The 17685-nt window shown below is 43.1% G+C and overlaps 1 protein-coding gene across 2 annotated transcripts in view; it reads right to left on the minus strand.

Moving 5' to 3' along the window:
* Fam169a (family with sequence similarity 169 member A) overlaps positions 1-16240 on the minus strand; it is a 57884-nt gene extending 41644 nt beyond the window's left edge. Inside the window, exon 1 of one of the 2 annotated variants that reach the window (XM_057789490.1) lies at positions 15470-16240. Coding sequence is in view for 1 of the 2 variants with exons in the window: in XM_057789489.1 (XP_057645472.1) it covers positions 14875-14940 (66 nt within the window). In the remaining variant the exon portion in view is untranslated. Of the gene's footprint in view, positions 1-14874; positions 14988-15469 lie in introns of those variants that run through there. The other variant, XM_057789489.1, reaches the window with a different exon arrangement.
* Positions 16241-17685: the final 1445 nt, after the last annotated feature.

Below are 17685 nucleotides of genomic sequence, written 5' to 3' on the forward strand. Positions count from 1 at the left end.
GCGACTGTCCAGACGGCCAGCTGTTCCTGCCATTTTTTGGAAGTCGTTTGCCTACACTTCCTGTTTACTCAGATAGTATTTCCTCCTCAGGTTTCTGAGGGAGTTAAAGACTAGATAGTTATAGTTTTCCCTGTTTATCAGACTCAGAAAAGAAACTCACTGAAGAAGTATAAAGCGTATAAGGTTGAGAGACATCAAAAGATAGTTTTGGATGGTAACACTAGTTAGGATAGAAAGTTAATTAGGTACAAGACTTTGGACCCACTAAGAGGTGATAGAAATGGCGTATTTTCTCTGAATTTGTCAAATGTTAATAGACTAGACATTGCTACTGTATTTATTGCCTGTATATACTGTAAATAGTTATTGTACTTACTGAGTATAGTTTTTTATATTAGTTTTTTTTTAATTTTAGAAAAAAGGGGGAAATGTGGTAAAATTTTGTTTGTAATCTACCAAATAAAGCTTGCCTAAAGATCAGTGTGGAGCCAGGCACCAGTTAGCCCTACAGGCCAGGTGGTGGTGGCACATACCTTTAACCCCAGCACTCCCAGAGGCAGATGGGATCTCTGAATTCAAGGCCACCCTGGGCTACACTAGATTGATCCAGCCTCAAAGAGAAACAAGGCCAGGCGGTGTTGGCTCACACTTTTAATCCCAGTACTAGGGAGTTACATCCTTTTAATCCCAGCAGTAGAGAGGTGGAGACAGAAAGAGCTATGGCTGAGCAGAGAGAAGAATATATGGGGAGAGGAGACAGGAGCTCAAGGCATTCCTTCAGTCTGAGGACTTATAGAGACAGGATACCTCATTTGATCTGAGGATTTTGTAGAGGTAAGAACTAGTGGCCGACTGCTCTGCTTCTCTGATCTTTCAGCTTTCACCACCACCCACCCCATATCTGACTCCAGGTTTATATTATTAAGATCAATCAGATTTCACACGACAGGGGACTAAACTCAGGTATTTCAGCAAGGTTATCACACTCCTTTACCACTTAGCCACCTGGGCCCCACCCTGACCCCATTTTTATTTACCTAAAATAAAAACTAGAAAGCCGAATTTTATACATACATAGCTAAGAGAGAGATCCAGTAAATGTCATAAATAGTTGAATATATTTTTCTGAATTTTGAAACTATGGTGAGGCTTTTTTTAACCACTATGTGTACATTAAAATGAAATTTTAATTTTATATGTCTATTTTTACAAATTGATTTTTTTAAGTTAAAATTTATTAAGACACTTAAACACAAGTGAAGTAAAAATATCTAAAATTTCTATTTTAGGAAAAGAAAGGAAAGTTTGTGAAAATATTTGAAAATAATCACAGGATTTGCTTTAGAGAAAAAACAAACTCTATGATTTTCAGAGCTATCAACCAGAATCTTGGGAAGATAAAATATTATTAGGAAGGAACAACAAAGCCAGGCAGTAGCACACACCTTTAATCCCAGCACTCAGGAGGCAGAGGCAGGCAGATCTCTGAGTTTGAAGGCAGTAGTCTACAGAGTGAGTGTAAGGACAGCCAGAGCTACACAGAAAAGAAACCCTGTCTCAAAAAACCACACACACACACACACACACACACACACACACACGGAAAGAAAAAGAAAAAAGAAAATATTAGCTCTTTAGTAAAACAGTTTAATTATCAGCTTAGGTGATCTTTTTTTCCTGTCATAAACTTAAAATGTAAAGAAAAAAATACACTAGGGAAATACCTTATCTTCCACACTGAAAGCAAGAGAGAAGCCCTGGGTTGGCTGGGCAGGAGGAAGGGGAGGAGAGGAAGCAAAAGCAGCAATGAAAGCCCTGTTTATGGGTTGTTCACTGTGACTCACGGCAAATGGAAGAGGACTAGAGTACGAAAATAGCTCATTCTCCTTCATTCTTAAACCTTTACAGACAGAATGAGGGTTCTAAGCAGAAACATAATTCCAGGGCTTGCTCTTACTGTCGATTATTACTCCTTTACTTGTATACACAATTTAATTAAAGTAAAAACAATCCTGTTTCTGGAGTCTGGCAATTCTATGTTCTCAAACTCATAAGCACAAATGCACCAGGGAAAATGACTTAAAAAAACTACAACTTATGAACAGTTTTACAACACCTAAATCCATCACAGGTTTTAATACTTAAAAAATTAAAAACAATTCTCTACTCTAAATACCTAATAACTAATCCACCACTGGTTTTAACAAGGAAAAATACTTTTTTTAACTCTTGAGGCCTAATCGCATACACACCCCCTACCTTCTAAGCTCTCCTGTGTTCCAAGTCTGCCCTATACCCACTTTTCTCACTAGCCACTCTCAATGCTAAACTTCATTAAGTTTGAAAGTCAGTAGGAAATACTGAGTCACATCATATTCAAGCTTTATGGACAATCTTACATTTAACATATTTATAACAATCATAATTTGAATGTTGACATAATCATCATTTAAAAATATCTCCTAAATCACTAAGGTACAGACAGATTCACGCCATTTTATTAGTGAAGAGATTCACAGTTTAAGAAACTTGACCAATATCACACCACAGGAAAAGTACAGACCCAGACAAAATGCACTTTCCATTACAGTTATTTAATATGCAAAATCACATCAGTATTTCTCATAGTTGGAAAAATTCTTTTTGTTAAACTGTTGTAACTATTTTATAATTTAATATTCTATGTACATATTACATCCAAAAGAAAGCTAGAACTGGAACTCTGTGACTTTGGGTCAGCTCTGCACTTTATGGTCATAGGCAAGTTACTTACCGTCTTTAGGCCTTCCACCCCTCATTAGTGATGCGATACAATTGGACAGGCTAGTCCTAAAGACCTTTAAACATCTAAATTAGTTTTTTCCCAAATTCTTATAATTAGAAAAAAAAGTCTTAGTGGCTGACTTGGAATTACATAACGTATTAGTGGTTCTGCCCAGCTGACAAAAGCAAGGGAAGATGTGAGATTTGGGAGAGAGGGAGGGAGGATGTTATGATAAATCTCTCAATTCTCCCTCTTGTTTTTAAGCTGTTCAATGTTACATAACTGTAAAGCTGTCAGGTCAAATTCTGTCAAGTACTTTAGGCTCTGCGCATGAGATAAACCAAAGGCCTACACAGATTCTACATGACTGAGAAAGCTTAATGTACCCATAAGCCAACTAGCTCATCAAAAAACTGACAGAGTGGACAGTGAAGTGTAAAAATTGTCCAAACTAATTTACGAATTAAACAATGGTATGCTCTGGAATCCTGGCCAAGCAGTACAGAAACACAAGCAGACCTCTCACAGAAGAGCTTCTAGACACCCGTCAGCCCCAGACACTCTGTTCGACTTCTCATCTTTCCGCCCTTTTCCCTAGATTTATAAAACTGTGGGAAAGGATGAATGTTCTCAAGACACTACGGAAAAGCAGAGTAGGAACAAAAGACCCTACCACTGTCATTTCCCTCTACTTATTGTTGATTACTGCTAGTCAACTGTACCTTAAAAGCAGAGGGGCATATTTCTGCATCCATTTTATAAGTATTACATGATTTCCATAGGCTTCTGTGGCTGTTTGGGGACTTCTGAGGGGCAGATCCCAAATCAAAGTACAAACATTTGAGGTGGGAAATTCTGAGAAAACAATTATCACAGCCAATCCAAGTCAAGACCCTGCCCTGACTCACAATTGTGTCATCTTCAAGAGCAGGTTGAGTTCTAGGCACCAATCAGCAATGCTCTCAACTCCACAGAAAGCCAGTTTCTAACCTTATGATTCTTTACGCCTCCCTTTTCTCCCCAACTCCCATCCCTAACCAACACAAGCCCTGTAGAGAGATCATCTCAACTCTTTTTATTCTAGACCCCATGCCTAGATGCCCTAGACGCATCCAAACATTTGCCTTTATTCTGAATGCTGAAAAGGTGAGCGTGCCAATCATGAAATAACTGAAAAAGCTACGACTCCTACCACCCAAATCTAAGTGGTCCTTGGCAGTGTTGCCTTTTGTAGACCGCCTTGACGGGTTACTCTGTCTAGGGTCTGTAACCCGCCTGGCTGGTCAGTTATTGTAGCAATGATCATCTGGGAAAAGATTATTGTTTTGGCCTTTGAATTGAGCAAAGGCAATTGTCCAGGAATCAATCTTAAAATTATCAATGAATCTATTGTTTAGTATAAGAAACATTGATCATAGTCAATATTCTACAAACTTCTCAGGGCAATGATCCCTATAATAATTTTGGGGGGGACATGGCTCCTGACACTTTTTGCTCCCTGTAAAAGATCTGCTTTCATTTGGGTAAGGACTGTCTCTAAGTTTATAGGTGGATGGATAGGATCTTAAATAAATACAGTTCTTAAGTAAAATTTACATTGCTCTCTCCAATAGTTGTACTGCAAACCCTAAAGTAGGGTTTGTATTCATTTGACAGATAAAGAGTCTAAAAATACCATTTCTTTTTCAAGGGCACACAACCAGTAAGCAACAGAGGTACTGACTTCAGTCAATAGCTGGTCTTTCAATAACAATGTTGCACCATCTCTAAAGCCATAGGTGTTAAGGACCTTAAGAGCATCTATCAAGAAAGTCTTAAATATAAATACTCTTTTCAAAAATGTTTTAAATATTGTAACTAAAAGTTTAGTTCTCTCTTCATGTTCTAGAAGATACTTGGCACTAAGAGGTCATCTAAACATGAAAGTATTGACATTTTGAATGTCACTGAGTCTACACTGGTTAATATCATGTGCCCTGGAGCCAAACTGACAGAATTTAGTAGTGTGACCTTGGCAAATACTGAAGATCTGAACACGCGGAGGGAAAGGACAGAAATAAACTGTGGTTAGCTGCTGAGCGTGTATTCAAAGGCTTGCATCTGTCCTGGGCTCAGTATGGCTACCTGCGACCTTAGTTACTAGGAAGGCTGAAGCACAAGAATTCCTTAAACTCAGGAATTTGAGGCTAGCCTGAGCAACACTAAGATACCAAATCAAAAAAAGAAAAGAAAAATTAAGTTGTATCTTAAAACAGGAAAGTCCTACAGGCAAATTATAACCAGTCTGACCCATAATTCACAAGGGCTAATCCACTCATACAGACAACACAGAATTTTTAAAAATAAAACACATAAACATTGGCAAAGGATATGAACAGAATTTTTAAAATAGGAAAAATAAACACCAAAATAGGCCAAATTCCTTAAAAAAAGAGCCTACCTGCACATCTATTTTTAAAATTATGAGCAGAATCAGCATAAACGTATATACAAAAATCAGAAAAGAATGCACATTGTATTGTTAACAGATTGAACCCTGATGAAGCAGAACCCTAAGGCAGACACAAGACCACAGATTGCATCACAGCCTCCTTCCTCTATGGGCTCACTCTGCAGCCCAGCCTCTCTTGAATGTATTTGGTACAGGTTGTGTCTACATCCTACCCCTAAGGAAGGCAGAATGTGAATCTGGGGTCTGTGGTTGAAATGAGGTCCAAAGATGTTTGAAGGGTGCCGAGTACAGAGCACAAACACTACATGACCGACCCCTGGCTGGGCAACTGTGGCACACACCTTTAATCCCTGAACTCCGGAGAAGAGGCAGGCCGAGCTTAGTGAGTTCAAGGCCAGTCTGGTCTACAAGGTGAGTTCCAAGGCTACCCTGAGAAACCTAGTCTCAAAAAACCAAAATAAAAACAACGATTATCCCCAGGAGTGGTTGGTAAATCCTCTTTGCTAAGCCTGCACTATGAGCAAGGTCCAAACACCTCGTACACGTCTGTCACATTACAAAATCGAACAACAGTAAATGATCTTAAACACAGAAGACATGAAGTGCAACGGAAGCTTCCACTAGCTACATGCTGTACTATAAAGAACGGTTTGTGCCTCTAGGATATCAGCAATTCCAGGGCTCCAAGACGATTACTGCTTGTAACCTCAAAGAAGCAATTTATAAGACACAGAGAAAGTGCTTTAAGAATGCCATAAAGCAGCGTCCATTTCAATATTAAACCCAAGACTCTGTTTTATGCTTCGTTTCTCTACCTCATAAGCACATCTGACTTGACTAGAATTTATTAAAATTGCTGCGGTTCGGCCCGGCCAGTCTCAAGACTAGTTCTGTAAGATGGGAGTACAACAATAATACACTACACTCAGTGTTGCCATCATCTTTAACATAAAATGCCACAGACATGTGTCTCGTTTATAACCAGTAAGATTGTTTTAAACGTAAAGAAACCTTATCTAGTTCACAAGAGAAACAAGAAAAATACAATGCTTAATTGTGTCCTATTTATAAACTATCACAATCGCCACCCCCCCCATCCTACTCTCTAATGTCTGCGCTAAGCGGTTATGCTTGGGGAAGTGTTCTCCAAAGGCCCAGGTGTTAAAGGCTAGGTAACCAGCCTTTGTCACTTTTGCAAACTGGTGGAACCTTTAAGAGCAGGGCCTAGTAGGAAGTTAAGTCACTAGAAGCATGCACTCACACTGCTCTACTCACCCCAGAGTTAGGGAGCCCTGTACATAGAGGCACAGGTCTGTATGTACAGATACACATACCAAAGTATGTATACTACCAAAGTCCAAATTGTGAACCAATTGAGTTCTATTGGGGCTAGTTACAGGAACATGAATGACTCAAAGACAGCTGCATCACCAAAGCCCACCCCAGCACAGTGACAGCTCACAAAGCTACGAACCTAGAGCACACTACACAGGCTGTGGGCAGCTCACCAGGTTGGAGAATTCCTTTCCAGGTGGTTCTGTGTCAAACCTCTTCTAGGTAGCTCAGCAGATCTGTTTCTTCTAGACAGTTGGCTGGCCTGGGCTACTTTCAGGCTGCCTGGCTGGTCCCTGCTTCTTCAGGACCGCTCCGCGACGGCAGAGGGGAATTTTCTTTGCAGCTTGGTTTGTCTGAGAGTGACAGCAGGCTTTTCTGTTTGTATATCTTGTGGAAAGAGGGGAATGGGGAATCCCATAGGCTTCAGGAACTTCCAGAGGCTACTCTGAGTTATTTATTCCTCCCACCCCATCCCCCAACAGGATTTCTCTGTAGCTTTGGTGCCTGTCCTGGAACTAGCTCTTGTAGACCATGTTGGCCTCAATCTCACAGAAATCCACCTGCCTCTGCCTCCTGAGTGCTGGGATTAAAGGCGTGTGCCACCACTGCCAGGCCTGTGTTATTTACTTCTCATCTGAATGAGCTTCCCTGAAGGGTGGAATGGTTCAATCCTGAAGGAAACAGCTACCGAACACAGGTCTACATAAGTCCACCCCACCCCCAAAATAAAGCAAAGTAATAAAGCTCTGTTTTTAAAGTTGAAGTTAAAACTGACAAAATTAAGTGCATACCAAATTTTTCCCTAGTAAGTTATTCCAAATTAAAGGGGGAAAAAATCACATTTACTAAAATTACATCATAGTTCTTAAACTATCCACTGCCAAAGAAAACAGGAAAATAAAATCTGAGAGATATACTATACTGAAATATGAACCACACCAAGGTGTGTGGGGTGCCAGTATGTATACATGTGTATCAAATGCACGCCTGTGCCTGCGGAGATCAGAAGAGGGTGCAACAGTGCTGTTCTCCATGACCCCTTCATGCCTTCAAAACCAGTACTACTTTTACACTACCAAGTTTCTCCTGCCTTTATGAAGTACAATCTTGGCCACCACCGGAACACAGTATGTGCTGACTCTAAGGAAACATTTCCCAGAAGACTTCACCTCAGTGATGTTGACCTCTTCTTTTTATTATGCATAGTGTTCTGCCTGAATATACACTTGCAGGCCAGAAGAGGGCACAAGATCTCATTATCTGATTGGGTACTGGGAATTGAACTCAGGACCTCTGGAAGAGCAGCCAGTGCTCTTAACTACTAAGCCGTCTCTCCAACCCCTAATGCTGGTCTTTTCTTAATCTTCATCCCCTGATGGCCAACATTTACTGTCACGGCAAAGCAAAGGTTTCACTTTACTGGTTCTGATCTCTTATTAATCAGAATCGACTCTTCAGCTCCAGCTGACTAGACATCACAGATCCTTCGTACAGATTTCCCAGTAGTCTTTGCTTCCTCTGAAACTTCACAAGCTAGGCCTTCATCCTATGCATTGCTCTCAACATTTTTATCTTCTAAGCTCCTGTAGAACAGCTCATCGAGCTTTGAACACTCAATGGCTTTTCTGACCCAAAGTTAAAGTCCTTCCACAATCCTTCCAAAAACACATGGTCAGGTCCATCATAGCAATATTCCATAGTTCTGGTACCAATTTCTGTCCTAGGTAGGGTTACTGTCGCTGTGATAAAGCACCTTACCAAAAGCAACTTGAGAAGGAATGGGTCTATTTGGCTTACGTTTCCACATCCATGGTCCATCACTGAAGGAAGTCAGGACAGGATCTCAAACAGGGAGAGAGCGAATCTGGAGGCAGGAGCTGATACAGAATACACAGGAGTGCTGCTCACTGCCCTGCTCTCTCTGGTTTGCTCAACCTGCTTTCTTATAGAACCCAGGACCACCAGCAAAGAAATGGCACCATCCACAGTGGACTGGGTCCTCACACATTTTCTTAATTGACTCTCAGATGACTTTAGATTGGGTCAGGTTGACATAAAACTATCCAGAAGAGGGCACCAGATCTCATTACAGGTGGTGTGAGCCACCATGTGGTTGCTGGGAACTGAACTCAGGACCTTTGGAAGGGCAGGCAGTGTTCTTAACCACTGAGCCATCTCTCCAGCCCCCGTAAATTTTTTTTAAATATATCTTAAAGTTTTTGCAGGTGTGTTTTGTGTGTGTGTGTGTGTGTGTAATGTGCAGATGCCCACAGAGGCCGGAGGCATCAGATCCCCTGAGCTGGAGTTACAGGCAACTTTGAGATTGGAAGAGAGTGTTAGAAACTTACAGGAACAGTACACACTCTTAACCACAGAGATGTCTCCAGCCCCTCCAAACAAAATATATGCAGACTAGCTTTAACTCTACTTTCCTGGTTTCAAATCAACAGCAAATACTTTTACATAGTTAAACCAAAGAATCAGAACAAACAAATTGTCAATTCTTTTTGCTGACATTAGCATATTTCCTTTTCTTTTTTTCTTTTTGAGAAAGTATCTCAACTCTGCAGCCAACCTAATCTAGAACTCACTATGAATTCAAGGCTGGCCTCAATCTCACAGTCATCCTTCTGCCTCAGCTTTGTAAGTGCTAGGATTAAAGGTGTGAGCATTTAGCTGTGTTTTCCACTTTTAAGTCTAAGTAACAAATAAAGCCAATAAATGAAATGCAAAACAAAACCACACCGAGACTCCATCTCACTGTGGTCAGAAAGGGTATCACCAAGAAAACAAGAAACGCTGGTGAGAATGCAGGGGTGCAACCACTATGGAAATCAGTGTAAGAGTTCTGAACAAAACTAAGAGAACCATCATATGATCCTGCCATCCTGCCATGCCGGTAATCCCTGGGTATACATAACCAAAGGAATGTGTCAGTATACCAGAGAGAGACCTATTCACCCCTATGTATGACAGTCCTATTTAAGATAGCCTATTTACGGAATCAGACTAGATACCCACCAAATGAATAGGTAAATGAAATGGGTAAAGAATATGCAGTCTAGGCTCCAAAACCACAGAGAAACCCTGTCTCGAAAAAAAAACAAAAAACAAAAAAACAAAACAAAACAAAAAAAAAGAATATGCAGTCTATATGCACAATGAGGTTATTACTCAGCCATAAAGAATGAACTCTCATTTTCAGGAAAATGGATAGAACTGGAAATGATGCTGCTGAGCAAAGTAAGTCAGACCCCAAAAGATAATCATAGTGTTTCCTCTCACACATGGAATCTTTGCTTAAAAAGACATGAAGCGGGCATGGTGGCACACACTTTTAATCCCCAGCACTTAGAAGTCAGAGGCGTAGATCTTTGTGAGTCTGAGGCCAGCCTGGTCTATAGATAGATAGATAGATAGATAGACAGACAGACAGACAGACAGACAGACAGACAGACAGACAGATGGTTACACAGCAAGACCCTGTCTCAAAAAAAGAAAAACACAAAAATAGAAGGGGATTATGGGGGGGGGGGACTAGAAGGATGGGGGTGCAAGGAGAAGGAATGAGTCAGACCAAAGTAACATAGTATACATGTTTGAAAACGTCACAAATCGGGGCTAGAGAGATGGCTCAGAGGTTAACAGCACTGCCTGCTCTTCCAGAGGTCCTGAGTTCAATTCCCAGCAACCACATGGTGGCTCACAACCAACTGTAATGAGATCTGGTGCCCTCTTCTGGCCAGCAGGCATACATGCAGACAGAACACTCTATACATAATAAATAAATAACTTTAAAAAATGTCACAAATGAAACATCTTTTTTCAATTAATCGACATTTTTATTTTTTTAAAAAGAAATTCAGGACTAATCTAGTAAGAAAACAAGCAGTTAGGATAAAAAGGCATAAAAATGACCAATATGACTTATTTTCAATTTTAAAAAACGTGTATTTCCAGCACTAGGGAGGCAGAGGCAGGCAGATCTCTGTGAGTTCAAGGCCAGCCTGGTCTACAAGAGCTAGTTCCAGGACAGGAACCAAAAAAGCTACAGAGAAACCCTGTCTTGAAAATCAAAACAAAAACAAAAACAAAAACAAACAAAAAAAAACCACAAAACCGTGTATTTCCTCCACATAAATGGAAGTTTTTCATTTTTTTTTTTTTTTTTTTGGTTTTTCGAGACAGGGTTTCTCTGTGGCTTTGGAGCCTGTCCTGGAACTAGCTCTGTAGACCAGGCTGGTCTCGAACTCACAGAGATCCGCCTGCCTCTGCCTCCCGAGTGCTGGGATTAAAGGCGTGCAAGTTTTTCATTTTTTAATCAGAATTCTATTAACATTGTGTTTATACTTTACCTCATAAAAATCAAAAGCTTTGGTTTACACAAGATAGATAAAACACAATTTTTAAAATAAAAAAGTTAAGGTTTGGAGAGATGGCTCAGTGATTAAGAGCACTGGCAGCTGTTTCAGAAGTCCTGCATTCAAGCCCCAGCACCCCAGGGCAGATCACAATTATCTGTGACTCCAGTTTCAGGGGATCTGACATCCTCACACAGACATACGTACATACAGGCAAAACACCAATGCACACAAAATAAAAATAAATCATTTTTTTAAAAAGTAAATTATTGCTTTAATGTACCTCAACAAAATTTCCTACACAAGGCACATGTTGGGACATAATAAACGGGATTAAAAAATAAGGTTCGCTGAAGTAGATACTAAGACTCACCCTAATTTCATTAATGATAATAATCTTAACTTTCCTTTAGGCTTGTCATCCCATGTAATTCTGTCAATGGCACTTTTAGCTAGGTGTGTTATTACTATTATGGTCTGGACCGGAAATGTTCCTTACAGGCTCATGTGTTTAAAATCTGGTCCCCAGCTAGTGGCACTCTTTGGAGAGGTTTTGGGACCTAGTTGGGGAACAGACTGAGGGTCTGTGGGCAGTCTCAATGCCTCTACTTCCTGATCGTCCAAGATGACAGAAGCAATTACCAAAAGCCCCACCACAGTCAGGCCGCAGCATCCCCTTCCATGGCATGTGGGCTGTATCCTGTGGCACTAGAAGCCAAATCAAACTCTCTCCTTCAGGTCAGACCTGGCAGGTACTTTGCCAAAGTAAAGTAACTAACCAGCTACGTTTTCACAGCTGGGGAAACTGAGGACTGCAGAGACTATCTTAACAAAAGTCGGACAGACAGGCAACAAAGCAAAGTCCAAGTTCAAACTTCTGCTTTTTCCCTTCACTGTGAATTCATACCGAAAAATAAGTATTATGTAGTGTGAGCATAAGCTCATCAGATATATCTAGAACCAATCTGGTTGTGTGGATGTGTATGTGCGTGTGTGTGTAATCTGGCCTCTATGATGCCCTTTTGGTACAGCTCATTACTTTATCTAATATATTTATATATGATATATTTATAGACAAAAAAGTCAAACTCACCGACTTTTCCTCCATTCTGATTAATTCCTAAATTGGGCTCTAAGCTTATCAATCTATTAATAGTTTGACTTTCCAGCTACCAAAACCATTGCAAACTCTTAAGTTCAATCATTTTCATTTCTGCTCCTCTTGACCACGTTACAGGCCAGACCCAACCTGCCATTTAAAACCTTTCCTTCTCCTTGGACACCCAGAACAATACTTGTTCCCAGTTCTCAATTTCTCCCAGCAACTGAACTCTGGCCTTGCACAACCCATCTTCAGACGTCCTTCCGCGTGCTCTAGGAACACGTCTCACCATGCTGCATAGCTCAAAAATAACTTGGAAAAAAAAATCTCATCTATCGTTCAGGACCAAGTTAAACCATTATATTGTGTAGAGCACTTCTGCCCTCATTCAAACAAAATCAATGTACCCTCTTATGTGTGCCCCACAGCACCATGCCCAGTCTTCTGAGAGTACTTAACGGCTGTCCCATTCGTAAGAGTAAATTTCTAAATATAGCATATTTATGTTTCTATCCCCTAGACAAGTGTCTGGTTTTAAGCACTTACTATGGTGAATATTCCAAATTAAACTATTTTTACACTTCCAAAGTTACAAATAAAGCAGAACACGTAACTTGGCACCTAAAAACGTTTACTAAATTGATTTGTTCCTAATTCAAATTTTCAAAAGAAATTTGTGGGGCTGGAGAGATAGCTCAGTGGTTAAGAGTATTGCCTGCTCTTCCAAAGGTCCTGAGTTCAATTCCCAGCAACCACAAGGTGGCTCACAACCATCTGTAATGAGGTCTGGTGCCCTCTTCTGACCTGCAGACATACACACAGACAGAATATTGTATACATAATAAATAAATATTAAAAAAAAAAGAAATTTGTATTTTAAGGAACTTTTAAGGTTTAATTCAAAATGCTTCATTAAACTACAGACTCAACGAAATGACCAGTTTCTTTGTATCCTACAACATAAAAGAGACACCTAATGGCTCCTTAATAGATGAAAGCTATCTCTGGTGCAGTCTAGAACTAAACAACATTCTAACCTAAACAATCTTTCTAGCCCCAGGAAAAGGTTTGGCATGCGCTGAACCCCAACAATTATTTTCTGATGCTTTAGCATACTCTCAGCTTTCCCTGACTATCCTTAAAGCATCACTTTTCCCTTCAGGAATCCACCCGAGCAATGCTGTCTTTGAGAGACCCGCGGGCTACCCTTTTACAAATGAGGCATGCCAAATCAGAACTTCAACTGTGGAGTTAAAGAAACAAAAGTAGAGCCCCATGCTGTCTGAAGAGTTCATCGTCTTGAAACAAAATAATCACACCATCACACGCACAGAATCCAAATCTCAGAAGGGGGAAGGAACATGTCCATCCATGGAACATCGTATCTAAGCAGCCATCTCTACACCATCCTTGACTGATACTTTTCAACCTTCTGACTGACCACTTGGTTCCTGTACATTGTAAATCCTCTTTTAAAGTAAATACTCTGCATTTGTAGGTGGCTGATTTAACAGTCCACACAGGCTTGAGTGCTTACGCAAAAGAATTCCATCTTGATATCTCATCCACTGATAAATAAATCACCAAAAATCCTAAGCAACCTTCAAGATGAACCGCACACCCAGACAGATCACTTCCAAACTCCTCAATTACACACAACTGTTCCGAGTTGGGGGCCTACTCGCCCTGCACAGAAACAACCAATGTGAAAGTAAAAGCAGGTGCTGGATGGCAGGTTTAAGCTGCTAGGAGAGTCAACCCCATCTCCCTTAGTAGGTCCAAAGGGGTCTTCGCTTACTCGAACGCCCTAACCAGAAACAGACTTAAGTTCTTGGGGACCTTTGTGTAATTCTGCCTGTAAAACAAGCCTCGTTAACAGGAAGCACGATTTCCTACAGGGGATGGCACTTAATATGGTACCAGTTTAGATGCTTTTGAAAGTTTATTTTATTGACCAGGGTAGCAGGAAATTTTTACTTTCTAAAGCATTCAATCATTCAGTATTGTTTTCTCCAGACCGGAGTCAAGTCCTTCACTGGACGTATGGTCTACTAAAGGATGGAAACCGCTTACAGCTATTCAGACTCGACTTCGAGTCTCAAAATAACGAGAAATGAATCTTTTGGAACCAAAAACTACAGGGGTACAATTTATGACCACTGGTGTGGAGGTGACTGACTCACATAGGTTGTATCTAGGTGCACCAACGGAGCCTCTTCCTACATCTGAAGAGGAACCCACTGTGGCTACTGGATTCCTATGCACAACAGGCACGGTTTGCCATCGTGTGCACTGAAGTTTCTAAGGAGCTCCTCTCAGGTTCCTTTTCCCCGGTCCTCTATTCTAAAGGAGCAATAGTTAAAGGGAAGTAGATAAACATGAGCCTAATCTATTCCATATTGGTTATTAAAAGTCTTCTTGTCAATACTTCATAGAGCAAGATATGGTTTGAACAGAACACCTATACACCCTATTATGTGCTTTAAGAAAAATTACAGCACACCAAACCCAGGTCCATTAGAAGAATTCCCTCCAGGGCTCACATGTATGTATTATGCAACAACCAGAGCTCCAGATGTTAATCCCTGTTGTGATGCAATGGTAAAAGGCAAGGCTATAACTCATTCAAGAAGCCCATTTGCAAAACAAATTTAAACAAGGAATTACTATATGCTCAAGAATCTTGGCAAACGAGAAATTAATAATTGACAGAATTACATTAAAACTCTTCCTCTAAGGTGATCTTTTAGCTGCGCGGTCCTCCTCTCCCAATCCCCTACAAAAATCCTCACAGCGTTCGAATTTAGGTTTGGAAAGGACGGCCTGAAGGGGGAAGGGGGAACCTGCATCAGGTGGTTACCTTAAGATCTACTTTTGATAAGAAACCCGCGTAAATCTCCAGAAGGGAAGGAACGCGTCTCATCATTCTTTCCCAAGCACCATAATCGTAGTAAACGCGATCCAGACCCCAGAGCCATACACCACCCCGGACTCGAGGCTCCATCCTCGCCACTCCGCCGGCACAGGCCTCTCCAAGACCTGCATGATGGACGGCAGCGAACCCTGGCAGAGAACCACAATGACCCGGATTCTAGGGGGCCGAGACTCCATACAGTCCCTCCTAGTCCGGGGCTGCGGGCCGGGAGGGAGCCACCTGCGCGGCGCCCCGGAGCTCGCGCCCCCGCCCCCACCCCGCCCGGGTCCCGCTATCCCGAGAGCGGCCCGGGCTCCAGGTGGGAAGCGGGAGGGAGCGGCCCGGGAGCCGCCGCCACCACCGCCGCGACCCCGGGAAGGCAGGCGACTGAGCGAGCGAGCGAGCGCGGCATTCCCTCACACAAAATGGAGGCCGTCGCACCTGGGGTCGCCGCCACCCGGGGACCCCGCGGGCCGCCCGCCGCTCGGCCTCGTCCGCCACGCCACGCCGCGCCACCCCGCGCCGCGCCACGCGCACTCACCTCAGCCGCGCCGCGGGGGCCCGAAGGCGGAGCGCGAATGAATGAGGCGCCGGTCGCCGCCGAGCCCGGGACGCGCGCCTCGTCGCCGGTCGCTCGGCCGCAGCCCACCGTCCCTCCGCCGGCGTGACGCACTGGCGCCGCGGCGCGCCCACCGCGAATCCCCCCCGCCCGCCGGCCTCGGGAGCCGCCCCGCCTCGGGCCCGCGGCCGCCCGCAGGTGCGCGCCCCCCGCCGCTGCTGCTGCCTCCCGCACGGGTCGGACGGGATTAAAGGGTGACCTTGGCTTAGCCGGGAATAGCGGCGATTTAGCCGCGGGGGCCGCACGCCGAACTCGCCGGCTCCTTTAAGGTCGACCTGCGCGGCATCCCGCGTGCGCGGCCCTCCCCGCGGGCTTCGGGCCCGGCGCCGGCCTCGGGAAATTTCGCCCCGGTGGGCGCGGCTTCCCGCGGCCTCCCGCTGGGGACGGAGATGCTCGGCCAACCTGGGGACGCCGGTCTCTCCTCTCCCCACCCCACCCCCTTGCCACCTCCGGACCCCCGCTGCCACCCAGGAGCGCGCCAGGAAGATGGGGAGCGTGCAGAAGCCCCACAGCCCGGACTTTAAGTCCAGAGGGAAGGAACCATCACGGCCCAGCGTTGACCTTTCCTACGTGACAAACTAACCTGACCCCAGAGAGCCTGCGCCATCCTCTGCTCCCCTTTCCCTCACCACATCCCTTACCCTCAGGCCCTTTTGCCGATTACACCCTACTGGGTGCGGGGGAAATAAGTTCACAGGCCTTTTAAGGATGATAATCCTTCTTTAAAGTAATACACAACTGTCGGAGAAATATATTTAATAAAGATGCACAGCAATAGTATTTGGTCTTTAAGACTTCCCTTTTTATGTAAATTCTGAGAAATAAAGTCATCCAACAGTAATGGCATTATGGTTCAGTTCATTCTGAAAAACTTGAAATTACTCCTATTCTTGGGAAGTATTTAGTAATCACGACACTTAACATTTTAAGGATTCATTACTTGCCACTTCAAAGAATGCTTTTTCATATAGATCTATTTAACTCCCGCTTATTTTTATAAATGAGCCTTTTCTACCTCTAGTTGCACATAAGAATCAAACCTCACATCCGTTGTGTTTATTTGCAATAACTTATTACAAGAAATCTTGAATTATATGCACTTACTATTTTTAGTGGAATTTAACAATGAATTAATAACCAGGCAAGAATTGGGAACAGTTGAGTTCCAGCCCCAGCTACTCATGAATGAATGAGGTGATACAACAGCTGGATTTTCATTTCTGGATCTGTTCACAAGTGGGCATCCCCAGGGCAAGCCCAGTTGTCACTCTTGGAAAGGGGTGCCCTGGCACCCCTCCTCCGGGTGGTAAAGTAAGTAGACTCTGGGGTCCTAACACTGCACACCTAGCCAGTGCATTTGCTTATGTTTCGGATGCCGAAGCGCAACCTTAGCTTTTTAATTACTTTATCAATCTGTGGGAACCTGTGTCCGGCATATCTCCCTACCAAAGGGCTGGCCACTGAGATAGAAATCTACTCCTCTAGCCCCACGAAAGGTTCCAGTGAGCACTTGCACACAGAGAAACCCTGCCCCCTTTCTTGACTGCTGAGACCTATCTTCCACAGGTTCGAATAAGTGAAGTTATCTTCAGTTAAGGAGAGCTGGCCACACAATGGGCTTTGACGGGTTCTGATACAAAAGTGTGACCCCAGAGTAGAGCCTATCAGGTTCACTGGGGAAGAATTCCTCGTGGGTAAGATGATGGCCCGTGTGTCTGACTGCCGTGCCCTGCAGTCTGCTGTTCTCTGTGGAAGTTAGTTCTTATGATCATCTTCGCCTCCCGGTTTACACAGGAGGAAACTGAGGCAGACAGAAAAGCTGAGTAATTTGTTCCTGGTTACACAGCTAATGACCCTGGCCTTTGGTTCAACAGCACACTCCCTTAAGCAAAATTCTAGACTGTCTTCATTTGATTGAATTTTGTCCCATACCCTGAATCGTCCTGTTTGAACGCATTTCTCATTTTGATTGAGAAAATGAAACCTTTGGTTAGAAAACTTGTAATATTCCCTGGGGCTAGAGAGATGGCTCAGCAGTTATGAATGAGCACTCACTGCTCTCTTGCAGGGAACATGAATTCAATTCTCAACACTCACATGGTAGCTCACATATAGTTCCAGGGATCCAACACCCTCTT

Source organism: Chionomys nivalis, chromosome 15 (genome assembly GCF_950005125.1).
Source record: "Chionomys nivalis chromosome 15, mChiNiv1.1, whole genome shotgun sequence".
In the NCBI taxonomy this organism is placed as follows: Eukaryota; Metazoa; Chordata; class Mammalia; order Rodentia; family Cricetidae; genus Chionomys; species Chionomys nivalis.